The 15,546-nt window shown below is 37.8% G+C and overlaps 3 protein-coding genes and 1 non-coding gene across 5 annotated transcripts; 2 read left to right on the forward strand and 2 right to left on the reverse strand.

Annotated features, from left to right (window-relative positions):
- The first annotated feature begins 3,358 nt into the window (after positions 1 to 3,358).
- LOC133739403 (indole-3-pyruvate monooxygenase YUCCA6) lies at positions 3,359 to 6,698 on the forward strand. The gene is made up of 4 exons (XM_062167184.1): positions 3,359 to 4,570; positions 5,385 to 5,633; positions 5,795 to 5,920; positions 6,009 to 6,698. The coding sequence occupies exons 1-4, from the start codon at positions 3,851 to 3,853 to the stop codon at positions 6,234 to 6,236; spliced, it is 1,323 nt and encodes a 440-aa protein (XP_062023168.1). The 5' UTR covers positions 3,359 to 3,850; the 3' UTR covers positions 6,237 to 6,698.
- Positions 6,699 to 10,871: 4,173 nt separating this feature from the next.
- On the reverse strand, positions 10,872 to 10,944 carry TRNAF-GAA (transfer RNA phenylalanine (anticodon GAA)). Its single transcript has one exon. It is a non-coding gene; the product is annotated as a tRNA-Phe (tRNA).
- Positions 10,945 to 11,141: 197 nt separating this feature from the next.
- On the forward strand, positions 11,142 to 11,947 carry LOC133738999 (large ribosomal subunit protein eL37x-like). The gene is made up of 3 exons (XM_062166708.1): positions 11,142 to 11,295; positions 11,380 to 11,515; positions 11,636 to 11,947. Exons 1-3 carry the CDS (start codon positions 11,293 to 11,295, stop codon positions 11,779 to 11,781), a joined length of 285 nt encoding a protein of 94 aa, XP_062022692.1. The 5' UTR covers positions 11,142 to 11,292; the 3' UTR covers positions 11,782 to 11,947.
- Positions 11,948 to 13,139: 1,192 nt separating this feature from the next.
- LOC133736891 (GTP-binding protein At2g22870) lies at positions 13,140 to 15,499 on the reverse strand. Of its 2 annotated transcripts, XM_062164493.1 has the most exons (5): positions 14,836 to 15,499; positions 14,459 to 14,528; positions 14,054 to 14,216; positions 13,455 to 13,697; positions 13,140 to 13,352 (listed from the first exon to the last, which is right to left on the reverse strand). In XM_062164493.1, exons 1-4 carry the CDS (start codon positions 15,347 to 15,349, stop codon positions 13,479 to 13,481), a joined length of 966 nt encoding a protein of 321 aa, XP_062020477.1. In that variant the 5' UTR covers positions 15,350 to 15,499; the 3' UTR covers positions 13,140 to 13,352; positions 13,455 to 13,478. The 2 variants fall into 2 exon arrangements, with proteins under 2 accessions (XP_062020477.1, XP_062020476.1); XM_062164492.1 differs by having other exon boundaries at positions 13,140 to 13,697; positions 14,836 to 15,498.
- Between the last annotated feature and the right edge of the window lie 47 nt (positions 15,500 to 15,546).

Below are 15,546 nucleotides of genomic sequence, written 5' to 3' on the forward strand. Positions count from 1 at the left end.
ATTCTAATTATTTGTTCGGATGGCGATATACACACAGTGAATTCGCTTCTTCTTCGTCAGCAATGTGCTGGTACCTTCCCTGCTCTAATTAAGAGCTAGACAGTAGACAGGGACATCATCCATGGCAGCACTACGTCATCACCTGCATGCACATAGATTCCATCTCCTTCCCACCTACTCAAACCTCTCAAATAAATTCCTGAACCAATAACAGTAAATTTGGCTCTCCAAAAATTAGAAGCCCCAGACATTTTAATGCATATAGCAGAACTGTAATAAATGAAAAAACATGTATATATTTCTGCCATTATTTCGCTACTTTTTAATTTTTGAACTATGTAATGTGTGTGCTACAGTATTTGTCAGACGAGTGCAAATAAAATATGGTTGTATCAAACCCTAGCATATCGGTTTTATGCAAAACAAATGATCGGATAATAAAGAGAACGAGCGGGTATAGATTTATTGCTTTGGAAAACTTAGTGCCTTGCCAAATCATATCAGAGACGAATTACAGATGAACTTATAAGAATTTTTATTTTATTTTTATAAAAAGCAAGTATAATGAATACATTGCTCGAGAGTCAATGGATATATATATATATATATACACACACACACATATATAGATTTGCCAAGAGAATCTAACCAGCTAGCTACTTCCATTGAAGCAGGAAGTACTTCATGCAATTCCCCAATGAGTGTCGATATGATTTGGTGTGATCGAATTCAATCATAACCACCTACACATAACCTGAATCATAACATTCTAGTCCTCGAGGTTGGCCCTCTATTAATTCGAACGTTCAGTGATTAATAATTGTATGGGCCTGCCTTCCACAAAACCCTCTGCTGATGTTGTTGCATGTTGATATTTTCCAATGATTAAGTATAGCTAACATTGACAATAATTCAGATCTCGATTTCTTTTGATGTCAGGACAAATATTATAGAACAAGATTGTTGATGTTCCAAGTTGGAATAGCTAGTTTGCCTCGAGGAAACCAAAATAACAAATGCGATTAATTATCATTTAGTAAGTGTCATTTAGTTCAAGGAATAAAATTCATGGAAAGTTATTCTTTGCGATTTTTATTATTTCACTAACTTGAATAATTATGATATAATAATGACGAGAAAACTAGCTATTAAAAATATTTGCGACAAGATACATTAATCTTTTTTTTATTTTTTTTTTATCAAGATACATTAATCTTATATCTATAAGAATAATGTACGTATTTGTAATAATGTTGTAATGAATGTTAAAAGTGCGAAATTAATGTTAGAAAATAACAACAACAACAAAAAAACTCAAATTAGGATGGATTCATTTTTCACCCTATGTTCCTTTACAAAAGAAAATCATCCCTACCTTGCACTCATCAAACATAGGAAGGATAATACTTCCTTGTTTCCAAGCCTTAAGTTCATGAAACAAACAAGGACTTAGAGTGATGATGAGTTATTTTTTTCCAACAAACACTTGCAAGCACATCAATAAAAAATGTGGGAAGTTACACGATTAAAATCCCTGCAAAAATTGAATTCAATACACGTTGTCATTACTACAACCATAGTGTTGTTTTCTAATAGACCATTGATTCCATGGACAATAATCATTTGACCATCAACCGCTAAGACAACTACTATTAAATGCAACTCTAATCAATCCAAACGAATTTAACTAAAATATGGCAAAAGAGGAAAGAGAAGCTCTATCTATTTCGTCCAATAGAATTCTAATTCGACTTGCTTCGAAGTTCTCAACTGATCAAACAACTACTTCTATGATTCTATCCGTCTCCACATCCAAATCCAATCAATTGTAATTTCACAATAGCAAATGAAATTTCAGAATTTAAGTTTTAAACTTCTCTTAACTAGTTAACTACCTTAAATTACTTTAGTTTCCCTAGTGTTTGCCCATTTTCAACCACAGTATCTAAACGAAAACATTCCAATTATAAGTGGATGACATATTCATTACAGTTCATACTAAGAATCTTGTCGAAGAATTTATGTCCGTTTAGATCATCCACCTCCAATGTTTCTCTTTCTGATTATCCACCACAGGTGGTCGAGTTGGTAAGAGCCTCCAGGTGTGGAACCCCCACACCCGGGTTCGAATCCCGCCGACGCTTATTGGAGTTAAATCCCAATATATTCTTGGTGGCCAGGAGGGAGGAAGCGTTCTGACAAGATCCCCCGAGCACGGATTAGTCTATGGGCCTAGGAAGCCTTTGAGGACACAGTGTGATTGACAAATCAAAAAAAAAATTATCCACCTCCAATGTTTCTCTTTCTAGCTAGCTACTTGTGAAAAATACTATTTTTAAGATGACACGTGAAAAATACTGTCGTAGATGTATGGGAGTCAATTTTTTTGTTGAAAAATCCCATGTCAGGATAAACATAGTAATTCGTCTGTTCAACTAATAGTAATACGCTACAAATGACATAATCTAACTAGTGTAAATCACAAGTTCTGATATTTGCGTAATAAGATTATACATAAGCAAGTGACTCCTATAAAATACAAAAAAAAAAAAAGGGACATTGTGAATTATGACCTATTAGTTATATATAGAGCCGACATCGTAGAAGTTATGGATGTCTCACTTGCATATGAGGCTGGACGGGGTAAGAGTTAAAAGAGGATCATCGGGTAGTCTTGTTGCCGCCACTGCCTTATGCCCACCACCAGATCAGAAGGAGAAAATGACTTAATCCAGTACCCAAATTAGACTCCGGTAAACATGTCAATACTTTTATGACCCAAATTCATTGCTCTCATAAACATCGTGTGATTACTCAAAGTATGTCATAAGAAAGTATGTCATGACATCATGTGATTATTCAAAGTATGCTCTCATAAACATTGTGTGATTATTCATAAAAAAAACATTGTGTGATCCTCCGATGATTGATTAATAGTCTAATCATACATTCAAAAAATAACTTTTTTTTTTAATAAACAAACAATAACTTTTTGTATTAATGAAATAATTATATGAACTAATATTTTAGTTAAATGCAGATATGTATGTAAATCATTATAGTTTGTTCCTTTGATCCTTATTGTGCTGCTCAACACTCACATGTAGCAAAAAGGGCCTAGTACGAATTTGACTATGTATCAAGCTATCAATAATCCCGTACGTCGACATGATATATATCATAAATAAAATAAAAAATATTATTTAAATTTTTTTCTATAATATTACTTATATTAATTTTTGAGAAGAATAAGCTACAAAAAAGAAACAAATATATAAATATATATGATGTCCCCACTCGCGTTACTTCTCTCTATCACTTGGCCTTTCGCCCTTTCCTCATATAAATTCTTGTATGAGAACAATAAGGAATATAAATAGACATATCACCATCTCTTTCTCTCTTCCCTCTCTTCCCTCTCTTCTCTCTCCTTGCGTTGAATGCTGATTTAGTCCCGTAGTTGTTGCTCTCTTTCCTCCGCTTAAACTCCACATTTGAACAACAGCAGAGAGAAAAAGATTAGAAAAAACCGAATTCCTTACTCATTAATTCCTAGCTGATCCCTCCTCCTAGATCACAAATGGATAAGACCCTCTTAATCCATTCCATAATTCCAGGGACAATTCCCTCTTAAGCCTAATCTTCTTATTCCCCCTTTCAGTTAAAACAGAGAGAGAGAGAAAGAGAGAGAGAGAGAGAGTGAGAGAGAAAAAACAGAAAACAAACACATACAGTTTCACCCACTTAATCGTATCAGCTTAATGTGTTCTTCTCCTCTTCACTTTTAAACACTCCCTCCCTCCCAATCCTAGCCCTTCTTCTTCTTCTTCCTCACTTTGCATTGTTCCTCATGGACTACACAGAAATCCAAGGAAAGCAATCCCATGATCCTATTTTCATTCACAAAATGAATAACCTGTCTTCCTCAACATCTTCTCCTTCTCCTCCTCGATGTGTGGTGTGCGTTCCCGGCCCGGTTATAGTGGGTGCAGGTCCATCGGGGCTCGCTACTGCCGCGTGCCTGAAAAACAAGGGGGTCCCTAGTGTGATCCTGGAGCGATCCAATTGCATAGCCTCTCTGTGGCAGCTCAAGACCTACGATCGCCTCCGCCTCCACTTGCCCAAGCAATTCTGCGAGCTTCCCTTGCTGCCTTTCCCGGCGGATTTCCCCACTTACCCTACCAAGCAGCAATTCATCCGCTACCTTGAAGATTACGCCACCAAGTTCGACATTCAGCCTCGCTTCAACGAGACCGTCTCCACCGCCCAGTACGACCCCGCGGTCGGCTTCTGGCGCGTGCGGACCGCGGGGTCCGAGAACGGGGTCAAGACAGAGTACGTCACCCGGTGGCTCATCGTGGCAACCGGAGAGAATGCCGAGGCCGTGGTGCCGAGGCTCGAGGGGATCATGGAGTTTGGTGGGCCTATCAGGCACACAAGCTTGTACAAGAGCGGGGAGGAGTTTAGAGGAAAGAAGGTTTTGGTGGTTGGCTGTGGAAATTCGGGCATGGAGGTCTGTTTGGATCTGTGTAACCACAATGCTAGGCCTTCACTCGTGGTCAGAGATACAGTAAGAACAACAACCCTTCCCTTTACTCTTTCTCTGTTGCACTTTGTCTCCCACTCACTCTCTCAAAAATCCCATTAAAGTTTTGTCCTTCAGTTTCAGAATTTGTGTTGAACAAGTTTTCGGATTCAACAGCCCTTTTCATTTAGGTTTCTGCTTTTAAAAACGATTTATACCCTAACTATTTTTCAAATTTCTTGTCTTAAAAAAAAAAACCTTAATTTTTTTAAAACAAGCTACAAATATAAGAAAACCCATGTTCAGATATTTTGTTATTTTAATGGCTTCTTTTCGTTTGGTCATTCTTGTCTCTCTTTTTTCTTTTTTCTTTCTGAAAGCACCAAATAAAACGAAACAGAAGCTAAATTGCTACCGCGTTCAAGTTCCAACGGTTGGTTGGTTTTTTCAAAGATGATTAAACATGAATATTAAACTCTATTTTAGGCAAAAACAAAATGGGTTTTGATCTTTTTCACTTTCTTGGGACTCCCCAGTAAGCATGCGTAACCTGTTAAATTTCCTAAAGCTTTTTATTTTGAACTCGTAATTTTTGTCTGCTGGAAAGATATAGATTATAGGATCAAACACCTCATTCTTAGTACTTGCCCTATGAAGCATGGCCTGGAATCACTTAGCTAGGCCTTGGTTGCTAAACTCCATAACTCCATGAGTATGGGGCTCACACACATCACTACCTCCATGTTAATTTCTGAGTACCTTTTTCAAGTCTCCTAGTCGCTTTTGGATGAGTTTTCTTTTTGAGTGCTAGTGTTTGAACTTACTTTATGTGTTGTTTGATGTGTTTGAACTTACAAAGGTGCACGTCCTACCACGAGAGATGCTGGGAAAGTCGACTTTCGGGCTGTCCATGTTGTTGCTCAAGTGGCTGCCCATACGCCTTGTGGATCGCCTCTTGTTGGTAGCGTCGCGGCTGCTGCTCGGAGACACGTCCCGGCTTGGGTTGGACCGGCCTAAGTTGGGTCCCTTGCAGCTCAAGAATTTGTCGGGGAAGACCCCGGTCTTGGATGTTGGAACCCTGGCCAAGATCAAAAGCGGTGACGTTCAGGTACTATAGCGTTTCTTAAGCTTCCTCGTCAAATCAATTCTGTATCTCACTTTTACTTTTAATCATTGTACTTAAAAGTATATCTAATATCGTAGGTAGTTTAGGTAATTGTACGTGTTAAATCATAAACCCTAATTTTCTAAGGTGTTGTACTATTGTAGGTATGTCCTGCAATCAAGAGATTGAAACGTCATCGTGCTGTGGAATTTGTTGATGGAAGAACAGAGTATTTTGATGCCATTGTCTTGGCAACAGGTTACAGGAGCAATGTGCCCTCTTGGCTGAAGGTACATATACTAATTAATGACTAATTAAATGACTGAGAATGAGATATATAGGGGGTTTGTTCTAATTAATTTATTTAATTTTATTTAGGAGGGAGAGATGTTCTCAAAAGAAGATGGGTTGCCAAAAACGCCATTTCCAAATGGTTGGAAAGGTGAGTGTGGGTTATATGCTGTGGGGTTTACCAAACGAGGAATACTTGGTGCCTCAATGGATGCCAAAAGAATTGCCGAAGACATTGAACGGTGTTGGAAAGCCGAGGCAAAGCATTCTACTCCCTTTACACGGTCGCATTTGCCACTATCATCGTCGCCATAGTGTTGTTTTTCTGATGGTGGCGACTTGTCCGGTTAATTAACTCGAATGCCCAGATGATCATTCGGAGGGTTTTGGTGATGGGTTGGTACCAAGCTGAGGAAAGAAGAGAGGAAAAAAGGGGTTTGATTAATTCTCGAATTCACTAGCTTGGTGATTTGATGGGGGACCTCACGTTGCAAACCATCTTGTACATTACCATTATTGATCTCTAATTAGGTATGACTTTTTAGAGTGAGAGATTTTAAAGGGGTAGCTCGCTAGGTTGGTATTATTCTTCAAGTATATTTTGCCCTGTACTAATTCCAACATGGGAGTTGGGATGAGACTTGATGAGAATTGAGAAAGAGTGTTAACACTAGTGTAGCTAGCTAGTTTTGTGTGGTTGATTCTCTAAGTTAGGGATTTTTGGAATGGGAAAATGACCTTTTTTACTGATGAGAATGCAATTCTTTGATTTATATATATTCATTTTGCTTCTTCTTGTACCTATGTTTTTCCTTGCCCACTTGGCATGTAAAATGTTTAATTTGTACCAAACATCTTTGCAGAGGAGGACGTACTAGATCATCTACCATTTTTATTAATTACTACTGCAATTTCGCTTTCAAAATGATTTCAGTCTCTCAACTAGAAGATTGGACCACCATTAACTTAAGTTCTTCAACCAAGTACATAAACTCATAAGATCCCATTTGAGCAAGTGAGATTTAACCCACGTCTGAAATTAAACAGTTATTGCAGTATTAAACCCTAACCCTAATTTAGCAGGCGAGCAATAATTTGTTAGATGTACCACCAGCAATCACCATATAACGTATATGATAATACACTTATACAGAATGATTTACTTCAATATATGGATCAATAACCATTCACGTACCTGACATTTTGGCTAGCTTTAACTTGCAAAATTTCCTCGTGACATTGGCACAAGTGGATTACATGTTTGGCTCATATATCGACATGAATTTTTCTGATCATCCAATTGCTCCCAGCTTCATATATAGTATATGTCTTACTAGTGCTAAAGTAGCACTAACCACCAACTTTTACCGAGTAAAATGTCTCTCTCCACTAATCTTCGACCTTTGTAAGTGTGCTGTATATTTTTTTCTGAAGCCAATTGTACCTGAATCTTCTTGATCATGTTCAGGTATAGTCTTATCATATACTAGTATATCCAGCTAGATCTTAGTTGCTAAGACTAGCTCAATGTGAATTGAATCTTCCATTTTCTTTTATGTATGCTTTTCTTAATTGAGTGCTATATCCAGCTAGGTAGCCAAAAAGAGCTATAGCTAGCTAGAGCTCACTTACTGATCTGCTCTATTAGATTAGTGCCAAACTTTCTCACACGAGAACTAATTCTCTTGAAATAGACAAGCACAGCAAAACAACTATCAACTAAATCTACCCGCACCTTCTCGATTAATAAGCAATAATGCACCCTAGATTTGCTATACTCAAACTTAATAAAAAGAGCTAGGGAAGGTGGTTGTTAAGAAGTTGAATGTTCGTATATTCTACGTTTTTTCATCGAGATATCAATCTTATTTTCCAAAATATGCAAAAGGATTATTCAATAAGAATATCCCGAATCTTTGTCAGTTTGAGAAGATAAGATTTTATACTAACCGTATCTTCTGATTTTTTTTTTTGCCAAAAATGATTATGCTTGAATGGAGGACGGACAATCGACGATTTGTATAGATCTATCCAAGCTAAATCACAAACACTCGACTACATTCCCTCGTAGCTACAACTAATTTCAATAGTTTATCCACTAGTAAAGCCTACTTGATGCGATACTCTAAATCCAAACCACATATTTGATATCTACTAGGTCTAACATATATCCCAAAATTTTTGCCGAATGAATTATAGTGTAGAAATTCTAACGGCAATCAATTGTCCACTCGTTTGTAGGTAATTAAGAGTCGTCGTCCACACGTATGTAGTGATTGAAAGGCGTTGGATGTAAAACCCAAAAACTTAGGATCCCAATTGAATTGTCAACATATCACTTATTAGTTGTCCACGGGTTTGTAAATGACTGAGAGTCGACGTCCACGCTTATATAAGTGACTGAAAGCGGTTGGTTAGTTGATATAAACCCAAAAACTTGGGATCACAACTAAATTGTCAACATATCGATCACTTGAGATCCTAACTAAATTATCAACATATCACCGAGATCGATCCGCTTATTAGTATCACCTCCTGCCTAGAAACTAACTAACTTATTCTTTACCTAAACCCTAATTCCTTTTTTCTCGTTCGGATATATGTATTGTATATTTGTATTGTACACATGGCCATAACTAATTAAACATAGATCTTTGGGGTTGACTAGGTTGTAAAATGAATGAGTCTGAGTTCGACAATTCATGATGCTTACATCGTAGCCAGCTAGGGTTTGCTATAGTTTCTTAAGAACCGTATAGCTGGTGGGGTTTGTTCCGACCGAGTTGCCTTGTTATTCTGGCGACATACAAATCGAATCTAGGGCTACAGTGCTTCACAATAAGGACAACTCACTCTAATCCCTCACTGCCACTAATGGCAGAGAGATGGGAGACATTTCAACGTCAATTGGTTTACTTTTCCTTAAGGTGAGAAACTGCAAACCACCGTGTGGCCCATGAGATCCCATACTGGTGGGCACCTGCATTGGGCCCCCGTTGGGCCTTTATTTCCATCACTATCATTTCCAACTTTTTATTTCTGTTTCTCGTTTAAATTACGATTTTCACTCGTAGTTTTCGCTAAGTTTCACTCAGACATTTGTACTTTTAATTTCATCACAAATGTACTTGGACTCTAATTTAGATTACAACCCGAGTCCAAGTACCATTATATTCTCTTATAAAAAACTGGAGTTGTATAAGTGTTAATTGTTCACGCGCACTAATTGTTTTCTAACCAATTAATTCAATCGATACTTATTATGAAACCGACTAACATTATTGGTTGAGAAGTACTTCACAGAAGATTGGCCCTAGCGTTTGGCTTCAAATCATTGATACACTTATGATTTGCTTTGATTAATTTTTTGCGTTTCTATAAAAGAAAAGAGAGTATGAAATCGAAATGGCTTGATGTAAAGAGCTGATAGAATCCAAGTACTAGAGAAAAAAGGAATGGACATTAGGGGTACAATTAGGAGTTTGGTAAGGGAGGAAAGAAAGCGATTAATTAGGTTCCATCAACAATCTAAAAAAGCAAGTTATTTTTTTTTTTGAAAGGCAAGTTATTTAGGCACTAAAAGCGGCTTTTTTGATTTAATGTACCCATCACTAAATTCACAACTCAAATTAAAAGGCTGGTCCTGGTTAAGGTGTATATATTATCATCCACAAGCTCAAGATAGGAATTTGCTAGGTACGTACACATAATCATTTCACATGGATCGCCAATCAGGACCATCAATTTCTGATGGGCTGAATTTTTTTTGCTCATAATTGCTTGTGGTCCAAGAAATTGATTAACCCTAACGACCTTGATTTATACATGAATGATGCACGGTGATGGACCATTTCCAGCCCTTTATGAAGTTGACCGCGACAAGTCGGTATCAGATCGGATGGCCGAGAGTTATTGGTCAAGGTGGAAAAATGGTCAGATAGTCGCGAGTCCATGATAGGGTTCAATCTAACCATGATCATCATTCCTTGGGAATGTCTGTCACCAAATAGCATGTTCATAAGCCTAGATGAGTGAACGATTGTGCCAATTCACTGATTTGACAAAATTGCACGATGGATTTGAATTGTTGCCGTTTTGATATCTGGGTCGCTTGTATTGTCCCCATCAGCATTATTGATATTTTATATTCATAAATATTTTCTTCAAAAAGAGCAGAACAAAATTAAAATGAGTACGTAAGTCATAAGCAACGATTTTAGAATAAGTTAAATTATTATTAACTAATTTCACCTAACTAAACCATTTCTTTTGTTTCAGGAAAACAAATATATGATCGTTTAAATCATGGACCTTGCCTTTCAAAAAAAAAAAAAAAAAATGATGGACCTCGAGTTAGTCGTGCACCAACGTTGTATATAAAACATGACGGATGAAATTAAAGACACTCTATGCATACCTAAGTTGGTTTTGGCTCTTGTTCCTTCAAAGAGATGTGTGGATTTGGAGTTAATTGGTTTATAAAATTCATCCCGATTGTACGGAAAGTTATTGTTATTGTCATATTTCATACGTCACTTTGTCATATATGCCCTGCTGTTGGGCAACATCTCTTAAAGAAACAAATGACCATTCAGTAATCCGTAATCGCGCTCTAAATGATCAAAATAAGATAAATTCATGTTTAATTTAAAACTTTTATAATGAATTTTATGTGAAAATAAACGCGCAATATCACCCACTATATGATCAAAATAAGATAAATTTATTTTCAATTTAAAATTTTTATAATGAATATTATGTGAAAATAGATGCTTTGTGCATTAGGAGACCAAATTTGGTCAAAATTATCTCTAGAATAGAAAAGTGAAAAGGAAAGCGAAATCGAAATGTAAAGGCATAATAAAAAGATAAATTTGTTAAATGGAAAGTGAGAAGGTAAATTTGTTAAAAAGCATCATAATAAGAAGGTAAAAAAAGAGAGAAGGTAAATGCGGTGAAGGTGGATCGAACACCTGACCTTCAGATCTTCAGTCTGACGCTCTCCCAACTGAGCTATCCCCGCAGTTATTAATGAACTGTCATTTAGATAATTTAATCAAAGTCATCGAAGACTTCCACCGTTCCACGCTTGCAGTAAATATGGGCCTTTAACTGATGATCTATTTCTTTTTCTATGACCCAATAATCAAGTGGGCTTTATTTAAGCTGGATACTTGGACATTGTTATGAACTCTTCAGAGCCTATAGAACCCAGCCCGCTTTAGGGCCAATTTCGTCTATTTAACTGAAAATTCCAAGAGAAACCCTAATCTATATAAAACGACTGCTTCTTCTTCTCCGTCAGTTTTCCTCCACACACACACACAACACCCCTCCAGATTTAGGGTTTCTGCAGCAGCCAAACAACGAAATGGTAAAACTCTCTCTCTCTCTCTCAATTTCTAGCTTGATCATAAACATGTATGGATTTGTAACTGTGTTGTTGAAATCTGAATAGGGAAAAGGAACTGGTAGCTTTGGCAAGCGCCGCAACAAGACCCACACTCTCTGTGTCCGATGTGGACGCCGGAGCTTCCATCTCCAGAAGTCTCGCTGCTCCGCCTGTGCTTACCCCGCCGCTCGCCTCAGAAAATGTAAATTTTTTTCTGTAATTTACTCTGAATTTTTCGTAATTATGCGTTTGATTTGATGGTAAAAACTCTGTGTTTACTGTTGAGCTTTGGATTCTGAGATTTGAGGACTCTTGTGTTCAGATAACTGGAGCGAGAAGGCTCTGCGCAGAAAGACCACCGGAACCGGGCGCATGAGGTACCTTCGCCATGTGCCGAGGAGGTTCAAGAGCGGCTTCCTTGAAGGTACACAAGCTAAGCCAAGGAGCAAGGGAACTGCTACTGCCTAGATTTGGGAGGAAGTAGAATCCAAGTTTGATTTGTTTTATTTTCGATTCGGTAGTTTCTGGATTTTGTGAAATCAATTTTGGATCATTGTTGTTGAATGATTAAGACAAGCTTTGTTTATGTGCTAGAGAGTTATTATGAATGCGAAGTACTCTACCGTTTTATCTATATTGTTTGCTAGAATTATATATTGTTGATCAATGATTTAGATTTTACTAGTACGCGTATGTCTTTAACAAACCTTGGGCTTTATTCAGTATATGAATGCTTATAAAGTCTAATTAAAACAGGTGCGGCTTATACATTTTGCTACTTGTTGCTAGTATAAAGCGTAAGCTTATTTATGTGTTTAAAGTGTCTAGCGGCAAGAGGTGCTGCCTGTAAATCCTAAGTTTTTGGTCTTCTTGGTTTTGGTGTTTCAGTTAATGCATTTTGCTTTGTGACTTGCAAACTGTTGCAAGTGTATCATGAACCTGAACTACTCTAGTCTATCAACTATCTCTATTGGTGGTTGCATGAGCGTTTTCTGCTCATAACAGTTTTGGTCTTTAGAAGCCTAGATGTTATGAACCTGCTCTTATACTTGTTAAGGTCTTGGTTCATTGCAATCTGTAATACAAGATACTTGTGTTAGGGATGTGTTAAGAACACCTGAATGTGTATTAAGATACTTGTGTTAGGGATGTGTTATGTATTAAGATACTTGTGTTAGGGATGTGTTAAGAACACCTGAATGTGTATTAAGATACTTGTGTTAGGGATGTGTTAAGAACACCTGAATGTGTATTAAGATACTTGTGTTAGGGATGTGTTATGTATTAAGATACTTGTGTTAGGGATGTGTTAAGAACACCTGAATGTGTATTAAATGAAATGTTACGAGTCTATGCAATCTGTAATATACTTGTGTTAGGGATGTGTTAAGAACACCTGAATGTGTATTAAGTGAGATGTTACGAGTCTATGTGACAAGTTTATACTTATTCCTCAAAAGTTCTGTCCATTGTTGTGAGGTCAACTTTTGGACTTCTGGGCATCATTGAGAGATGATTCATTTCCTTATGGTATGAATTCAGATCTGAATCCTCCCGCATAGACTAGGGTTCGATTGTTATCATCAAATATCTAAATCCCAATTTTTCCTTGGTGATAATCTTATACAACTATTCAGCCTCGGAACTTGGCATCTATTCCACAAAATCGTAGTTTGTGAAGTTCTTTGCACCTGCTTATTCATTTATGACGAGGGACAAATTTGGACCTCAAGATAGTTGTATCAGCTGCAATGTTTCAGCCTGATATTTGACATATTTTGAACTGAAGTTTCCTCATATTTTACATTCAAACTTTAAAACAGTGCTGTCCACAACCAAATTTTCATTTCATCAACAAAATTGATCAATCAAAAGCTTAATGTATTGGTTGACTTTCAATAAGATTACAGTTGCTGCAAATAGTAGTACAAGCCTACAAGGTACTACATTTTCATTCCAACAAAATTGATCAACTATCGGCTTTGACGATCGGACGCAGTGGAGCACATTTGTTTCCTCGTAAATCATAGAAATGGCAGCTGTCAAATGTAACATATAACCAAGTTTAATGACAGAGCAATACACCGCGTAGAGGTGTAATTTTAATATCAGCTTCTGGTACTAGGGTGTATAAGACCTACTTGCGGAGGCATGGTTCAATATTTCTAGTGCTTAAGCCAATAATTCCTTAGCTGAGCCATATGCAATAACATCTCATCACGACCCTGATTGGTAAAGCTGCTGGTCATAATCCATGGTGGTGTTGTCTGGAAGAAGCCACGAATTAACTCCTGAAAATCGTTCACATTTTCTTCTGCTCTTTTTCCTCCATGTCTTTTCTTCTTCCGCTTGTCACATTTGGTGAATATTAATGTCATGGGGATCTGAAAGCAGTGAAAAAGATATATCAATTCTCTACATCATTCACTAGTTAAATTAGCAAGATGTATATATATATTTCAATACCGTTTCTTGTTTCATCTTTTATGAAGGATAAGCTACGAACTTTGCAAAGGAAAATTGCACAACATCAGCTACTTTAGTTCAGAAAGGCAAAAAGTTACGACTACCATGTACTTTTTGTCGTTGGGAAAATAAGCAATGGAGACAGTTGTAAAGTGTTCCATCAAAATCTCTAGCACACACAGATGATTCTAGGCAGCTAATATTACTAAAATGGAGTCATGGTATCACGCCACATCTTCCTTTTCATTCTGGTGTAGATGTAATGAGATCATACCTGATTCTGGCCCAGCCAACTAGCATACTCCAGATCAATCTTTTTGGCAGGAATACTGGCATCGATGAGAAGGAAAACTGAAACTAATGTTGACCTATTCAGGAAGTAGTCTTTAGTAAACTTCACCCAATCAGTTCTAAGTTCCTGCGGTGCAGCTGCATACCTGTTCAAGTTAGAGAACTCACAAGCATAAGATTATCATCTTGAATAAATGCATGAAAGACAGACAACCATATAGACCAACCCTGAATACTGGGTACAAATGTATAATGTGAACTGTGAAGAAACTAAAGCCTTAGGGTTTGCACCCCCTTTGAAGCTTTCAAGGGGTTTTATCATTACAATCACTCCGAAGGTCAAATTACCATATTCACATCCACCAAAAATCATTTGTATATAACATACCCGTAGCCGGGCAAATCCACCAAATACCAGCTATCATTGATCCGAAAATGATTGATGCATTGTGTTTTCCCTGCAAACAATCGCGAACATGAATCAGTGAATCAAGAATCCACAACCTAAACGCCTCGATTGCAGTCATCAGAGTACACTGATATAAAACAGTAATAATCTAAATCCAAACTTTAAGCTAACTCATTTATAATCTGACAATGCTACAACACAAGAAGGCTAAGCAACACCACCTACTCTTCAATTCATCAAATTTAAGGCAATTATTCATCACATTAACTCTAGCAATGTTCAACATAAGATTTTAAACAGCGAATGCAACCCAGAGCATGAACAAACAAATATTGAATCTATAGGTTACTACTAACCAGGCTTCTTGGACGTCAAAGCTAGCTTCTTCCGACGCACAAGCGAGTTAAGCAGCGACGACTTGCCAACATTTGACCGTCCGACGAGAGCAAACTCCGGCAGACCATTGGCCGGGCAATCCTCAGTCCTCACACTACTCTTCACAAACTCGGCTTGAGTCACCTGAGCATCCCTAGCATACTTGCTCAGCAAAATATTCGACCCCTTCAAGATTCTCGTGCTCAGGGCACCGGATTCGGTGTACTTGAGCTCGGTCTCCGGCGGCACGAAGAGCTTCTCGAGCGGGATTTCGAGTTGGGTTTGGAACTCTTCTAGGGTTGGTTCGATGTGGGATTCTGGGAGAGGCGAGATGGGGATGGGGATGGGCTCCGAGACTGAGAGAGTGGATTTGGGGGAGGAGAAGAGGGTGGAGGTGAAGATGGGGTTTAGGTTTGTGGGGGGTTTGGGTTTTGAGAAGTGAGTGAAGTGGGTGAAGAGGGAGATGTGGCTTCGTGGAAGATGAAGCAGAACCATTTCTGTAAAAGCTTTTTTCTGGTTTCTCTCTATATTCTCAAAAAGGCCATGACCTGCTCAGCGGGTTTTCGGCTCTGATATTGAAGCTTTGGTAGTGGTGATAAGCGGAAAAAAAAATCTCTTTGCCAACGGCGACGATGAGGATAAACGGTGCGTTTAGTAACACTGAGAGTTTGAGAAATTCGACACTATAATCC

The sequence above is a fragment of the Rosa rugosa genome, chromosome 3, assembly GCF_958449725.1.
Source record: "Rosa rugosa chromosome 3, drRosRugo1.1, whole genome shotgun sequence".
Classification (NCBI taxonomy): Eukaryota; Viridiplantae; Streptophyta; class Magnoliopsida; order Rosales; family Rosaceae; genus Rosa; species Rosa rugosa.

What these genes read in the sequence shown, in the direction of transcription:
- LOC133739403 (XM_062167184.1), top strand. Translation starts at nt 3,851, where the DNA reads ATGGACTACACAGAAATCCAAGGAAAGCAATCCCATGATCCTATTTTC. An exon ending in CACTCGTGGTCAGAGATACA is followed by an intron (nt 4,571 to 5,384) that starts GTAAGAACAACA and finishes GAACTTACAAAG; the next exon opens with GTGCACGTCCTACCACGAGA. An exon ending in ATGTGCCCTCTTGGCTGAAG is followed by an intron (nt 5,921 to 6,008) that starts GTACATATACTA and finishes AATTTTATTTAG; the next exon opens with GAGGGAGAGATGTTCTCAAA.
- LOC133738999 (XM_062166708.1), top strand. An exon ending in CGCCGCTCGCCTCAGAAAAT is followed by an intron (nt 11,516 to 11,635) that starts GTAAATTTTTTT and finishes TCTTGTGTTCAG; the next exon opens with ATAACTGGAGCGAGAAGGCT.
- LOC133736891 (XM_062164493.1), bottom strand. Translation starts at nt 15,349, where the DNA reads ATGGTTCTGCTTCATCTTCCACGAAGCCACATCTCCCTCTTCACCCAC. An exon ending in TTTGACGTCCAAGAAGCCTG is followed by an intron (nt 14,529 to 14,835) that starts GTTAGTAGTAAC and finishes GATTGTTTGCAG; the next exon opens with GGAAAACACAATGCATCAAT. An exon ending in GTGGATTTGCCCGGCTACGG is followed by an intron (nt 14,217 to 14,458) that starts GTATGTTATATA and finishes TAACTTGAACAG; the next exon opens with GTATGCAGCTGCACCGCAGG.